This window comes from Gossypium raimondii, chromosome 13 (assembly GCF_025698545.1).
Source record: "Gossypium raimondii isolate GPD5lz chromosome 13, ASM2569854v1, whole genome shotgun sequence".
Classification (NCBI taxonomy): domain Eukaryota; kingdom Viridiplantae; phylum Streptophyta; class Magnoliopsida; order Malvales; family Malvaceae; genus Gossypium; species Gossypium raimondii.
The window spans coordinates 46423226-46428990 of NC_068577.1; the positions used below are offsets into that span (position 1 = coordinate 46423226).

General features: G+C 35.3%; 1 protein-coding gene across 1 annotated transcript; it reads right to left on the reverse strand.

Moving 5' to 3' along the window:
- Window positions 1-310: 310 nt before the first annotated feature.
- Window positions 311-4792, reverse strand: LOC105783150 (probable hexosyltransferase MUCI70). Its single transcript, XM_012608406.2, has 9 exons — window positions 4207-4792; window positions 3751-3978; window positions 3313-3526; window positions 3016-3125; window positions 2743-2942; window positions 2130-2233; window positions 1359-1546; window positions 1046-1245; window positions 311-774 (listed from the first exon to the last, which is right to left on the reverse strand). Exons 1-9 carry the CDS (start codon window positions 4478-4480, stop codon window positions 580-582), a joined length of 1713 nt encoding a protein of 570 aa, XP_012463860.1. The 5' UTR covers window positions 4481-4792; the 3' UTR covers window positions 311-579.
- Between the last annotated feature and the right edge of the window lie 973 nt (window positions 4793-5765).

Sequence of the window (5765 nt, forward strand, 5' to 3'; positions counted from 1 at the left end):
TTTTCCTTTTCCTCCACCGTGAATACTCATATTTTTTTACAGGTATTTCGAAAAATACATATAAATGCCAAAAAAAAATTCTTCAATTTTTAAAAAAAAACTGATGATTGAGTCATGATTAGGGGGAAAAGGGAGGTGGTGCTACCAGTTAATCAGCCGGCACCGAATTTTACTAGAGTAAACAGGTCATTTTCGTATATGATTCTTAGGTTATTTATATATAAAAAAATTAAAAAAAAGTAATAATAATAATAATAATAATAATAACCTGGTGTGATGCTGCGGTCGAAGTACTGCGATGATCAAAGTGGATACAGTTCTGCCATTAAGAATGATGTGTAGAAGAGCTCGTCTTTTTTATGAAGCTCTTTCAGGATGTACAGCAATTAAAGAATAGATATCAAAATTTTCAGAAAATAATGTGCCAATTTTACTCCTTACATAATCCTAAAATTAGCTATCTAGTCCTATTCCGTGACAACAAATTAGAAGAAAACTCAATGTTGTCAAAAAAAAAAAAAAGGGACGAAGAAGAAGAAAAAGCTAGATTCCCTTTCTTCTTTTTGGTTCAGACAGCATTTAAAAGAAATTGCTTTCTCTATTACCAGCAGAAGCCTTATGCAGATGCCGCGAACCAGATCTCCTATCCTTCCCATGTCTTGGAATCTTCTTCCCTTGATTTCTTTCACGGGTAATGATATTCGGCAATGCTGGTGGGTGTCGAATCACTGCAACTGGTGGAGGCATGTGCTCCAATAAATCTCTATGGTATGCCTGTGAAGAAAAACAAAAGCAATAATAAATAATTACATGCATCTACCAAACCTAAAAATGCCCAGTTCCAGTTTTATCCAACAAAAGCCAACAACTGATACGGAATATGGTGTTTTTACATGCCATGCACTAATGTAAACGATTTTTTTACAGCGTAACATATTTGGATCCTTTTTACGTCCTAGTGTATTTGAGGAATTCAGAAAATGATATATTTTAAGCTCTGAATTTTCAATCCCTTGAAGTTAATACGCCAATACGGAATATGTACCTGTATGACAAAATTGCGTCTTTCACAATCCAGGAACATATTGATATGCCAATCAACTTTCGCCATTATTTTATCCCTTACCATACCAAAGCTTAACTGATCCCGGGATGTAAAACGATCAACTTCATTGAACCACAGGCAGGTAAATAGATTTGTGATCGGAATATGTTCCTTTATGAGTACACAACCTTCAGGAACGTCTACAGAAAGCCAGTTGAGCACCAAAAAGACAGATTTTTAGTAGAAAAATGGTTGAAAACCTGTATAAGAAAAAGGCATGAACATATGTCTTATTTTAGAATATCGTACATACCACTGATTATAGGAAGCTTGGCCTCTGAATATGGTGTTAACCCTTCTGTTCTATAAAAATCCACCTGCGCATCAATCGAGGAATTATCGTATTTTCCTGCAGCTTTGTTTGCTTCAGCCTCTACAAAGACATCAAATCGTCTGTAGTGTCTTGAGATTGCAAAATTTGCATTTTGGCGCCACAAGAATCTGAGAAGAAGAATGACCAAGTAAGATAACAGTCATATTAAACTCAATTGAATCCTCAAATCTAAAGTCAAAAACTCAAAGCAGCCTCGGTACAAATGACTGATGTCTATTGGGAGGCTATATTCACTAGGTTACAAAAGCTCTATATAGAACCTAGTTTCCTTAATCAAGTTAACAGTTTTTGTTACCGTCAAGGAAGAAAAAAAGGTAGTAGTTTTCATTACTAAGTAAATAGCAGGTTGTGCTACCTTTCATATTTTCCATACTCCAAATCAACAAGAATGTGTTACTTGGAATTGGTTGTGAGTGTCGGATACAGGTAATGTTCATTTTTTTCCCAAATTTTCCCATGTATTTGGACGATGGTCCATGTCTCCATACCCAAGTCAGACATGGGTACTTTGAGAAAAATGAGGAGTTGAAACAACATAAATAGCTATGAAACAACAATTTGGTTAATTCTTGAATGATAAAGCGACCTTCAAGTTCAATTATAACTCGTAAATGCAGTTCATCTGACAGGACAAATCATATAATCTAGAAATTTTAGAACCCATTTTAAAAATCATAAAACAGAGAGCACCTCTCAAGAATTTGATAAGGATCCACAACAAGCTGGAGCTTTCCATCGATCCATATAGAGTAGCGAATATTTGGGAATATTCTATGTAATAAAAGCTTCGGGACCTGCCATAAAAACATGCCAGGTTAAAAAGACTAAGCAGCCCTTAAGTGTTGATAGCCTAAAGAAATTTCTGATAAGGATTAATGCACCAGAGTTCCCTGAACTTTCACCAAATATCAAACTAGCCATTACAATCATATTTTGTGAACTGAAGCATATAACTATAGGTCCACTCCAAAGAGGAAAAGTAAACGACCCAATTCTCCTTTATGACCTCTTATCTCTTCTCACCCTCGTAAATGCTTTAAAAGAAAACACTGGTAGCATCGGAACCAGAGAATGAATCCAACTACCTAAGAAAAGTTCATAATTGTCACCAAAAATCAAAGAGACTAATATCAAATTAGGTTTACTAGTACTAGTTATAAGTACCATGATACATAGGGTCGGGTCCATATACAACAGGATTTTGTAAATGTTAAAAGTTGAATCAGATTACAAAAGTCAAAGCAATGATAAAGAAAGAAAAGGAAATGAAGTAGAAAGCAAAGCAAAAACAAACTATGCCAACCTTCCCATTACGTCTCGCATCACTATAAGGGACATTGTGGATCACAATAATTCTCCACAAGCCCACCCTTTTACTGCTGTCCAACATACTTCTGTTCTTCATATATGCTTCTGTTTCTTCATCGATAAACATGTAGAAAGGAACATTTCTCTTTGCTTCTTCACTGATGTTCCTCGGCTGCTGTATTAAGTCATAGTTCCCTGGAGAATAATAAATAAAGCAATGATGAGGATCAAGCATACATCTTGGGGAAGCATGAATGCCTAGCAGTACCAAATATCGCAGACGCAACAATGATCTCATGGAACTGCTGCAACCCTGCAAGGTCAGACTCGTCAAAATCAAATCCAGTCTGGTGACCAGGTTTACTTCCCTTCACGAATCTGACAGAAAGGATATAGATTATAATATTAATCGGCAACAGGAAGAACAAGATTTATTTATGAAGACAAAAAATTAGTTGAAGTATTTAAATGCACAATGTAAACCATAAGAATCACAGAAATCTCTACCTGAAATGCTGTTATTAGTATGCTATACTAAAGTACTTATAAGGGGAGCTAAACCTACCCACAGTGGACTACCATTGACTCTTTTATATCAAACGAATCATTTCTTTGCTTTAGAGATGGATATCCACCAAAGTCGGAGCCCCCGTGTGGTTCAGTTTTAATTGGATTTTCATCATGAACATATGTCAAATTATGAAGCACTGGAGATTCTGATGGGGAGCTTGGCATGCTAGCTATGGCCTGATCCACGGGGAGGTAACATACTGGACATGCTGAAAAAGGGATGAGCAAGGATAAAATTAGTAGCAAGACAATGACACATTCTAAATATTCACGTATTGCTGCATGCATGATAAGATGAGAATGTCGTTTCATTGTTATTATGATCATGTATGGATCAACTTTTTGTGGTGCGAAAGTTATAAGAAAAAGATAAATAAAATTATATTTAATGCAACTCTGATTATAAGAAAAAGAATAATGAACCTAAACTTACGCCGAGGCCCAATCCGTCTAAGATGAGGAGGAGGGGGAGGAGGGAATGTGAAATTTGCACATGGATGGTTTGCACCTTTAGAAACAGAAGCTTGAAATCTATTTCCATCCCCTCCTTTCTGCCTATTCCTCCTCCCAAGGATCCGTGAAGCTTCATTTCTGGTAGCGTTAATGTAATGAGCCATGCTCATAGTTCCAATTCGTTGATCAACATTTGGACTATTGCTTTCTGTTTTGTTAATCATGCAGAATCCAAACCAGGAAGAAGATGAATAAGTTATTGTCTAGATTAAATTACCACGATGAGAATGAAAAGTCACACTACATAAACAGGTAAACAAGCTAATAACAGACCGAGTACAGGAAAAAACATGCCAACCGATGCCTTAGTCCTCAAACCAAAATTCAAGAATAAAGTTAAAACTTGAATCCAGTGTAACAGGAAAGATGAACAGACCTTTGTTGACAACAAAAGAACCCAAAACGAAGACCAAAACAGCAAAGGCAACCAGAAGCAGCATGGAAAATTTCCGACGACCTAGATACCGATACCAAATGGAGGGGAGAGACCTCTCCTTTTCCCTAGATCCTGAAAGCATGATGATTGGATTCTTTCGTACACTACCAAATGATTTAGAATGCAATAATCTTCCACCACCAGCAATAACATTTTTGATGTTCAGCAATGACCCATAACTCCCTGCACGTAGACCCAATGACCCTCCAGTCATTGTACCACAAACCCAACCCTAAGTTTCTCATTCATTTCCTTTCACCCTCTCATTCACTAGTAACAACCCCACAAAGATTCTATCCTGAAAACCGTACAATGAAGAGTTCTCCTATTTTGATGGCAGTTAGAAGCAAATCCAATCACTCAATTCTTGTTTTAGATAAAAATACTGAGAATATTGACCTATTATTCGAACCTCTATCATGCATATCAATAGATATACCAGCAACACAGTTCTCCAAAGCTTTTAACTTTCCAGATTGTTCCCAAAAGCAATGTGATTGATTTCTGTTAACACAAACAAACCAAAAAGAAAAAAGCATGAAGTCAGAAATTCCTTCCTTCAAACACTATAGACAAAGATTGTAACTTTTTCTGCATATGTAATTTGGGAGTTCAGTTATCAAGAACCAAAAAACCAATCTCCATTTTTTTTACAATGAATATGAATTAGATTGCCATAGGGTTCTAACGACGGGTTAGCCGGTTAGGGTCCTTCCATTATTTTTTTCTCCATGACCATCCAATACATACTCTTTTTTTAAGAGAGTAATATATACATATTAAAGGTGTTAATAAATGCATTGATAAATAATGGATAAAAACGTAATAGGAGTCGAATCCTCTAATATCAAACCTTTGGTCAAGAAAATACACAAACTTAATGCCAAATCGCAATAAAGCTGTTCCTTTAACCAATGTGATTGAATTCTGCTAACAATGAAAAGCTATAAAAAAATGTGGCAAAATTAACACTTTTTTTTCCACAGAAATCCTACCATAAATAAAAATACATGATTCAATTTAACTTAACTTGATCACAAAAACCAATGGATTGAATTCTATTAACCCAAAAAAAGAAAATAAACAAAGAAAAGATCAAACATGGAAATTCGGCATTGGAAACTAACATCCAGTTTTGAATTTCACTTGATTTCCAGAACCGACGTGATTCAATATATTAAAAAATACCCACCTGACAAAAAAATTTAATTAAAAAATTGGGTCTTTATACATGAAATCAGAGAGAAATGGGTAAGACCCAAACCCGGAAAAAAAAAACAAAAACACAATTTTTAATCAAAGTTTAAATGAAATCATTGTGTTTCCAGGAGTTCAAATCCAAACGCAAATCAGAACCCAACAACAGAAGGAAGTTAAACAAATTTTGCTACAAATGTGGGGGAAATCACTTATATTTAAGAAAAATATCCGTCCCTCCCTCTTTGGATATATTTTTCTTTTTGGTTCATTTTTGCTTCTTTAAATTTTTGTTGAATGTT

Coding starts and splice junctions, on each gene's coding strand:
- LOC105783150 (XM_012608406.2), bottom strand. CDS start 4,480: ATGACTGGAGGGTCATTGGGTCTACGTGCAGGGAGTTATGGGTCATTG. Junction 3,527..3,750: donor TAGACGGATTGGGCCTCGGC/GTAAGTTTAGGT, acceptor TCCCTTTTTCAG/CATGTCCAGTATGTTACCTC. Junction 2,943..3,015: donor TGTTGCGTCTGCGATATTTG/GTACTGCTAGGC, acceptor ATTATTCTCCAG/GGAACTATGACTTAATACAG.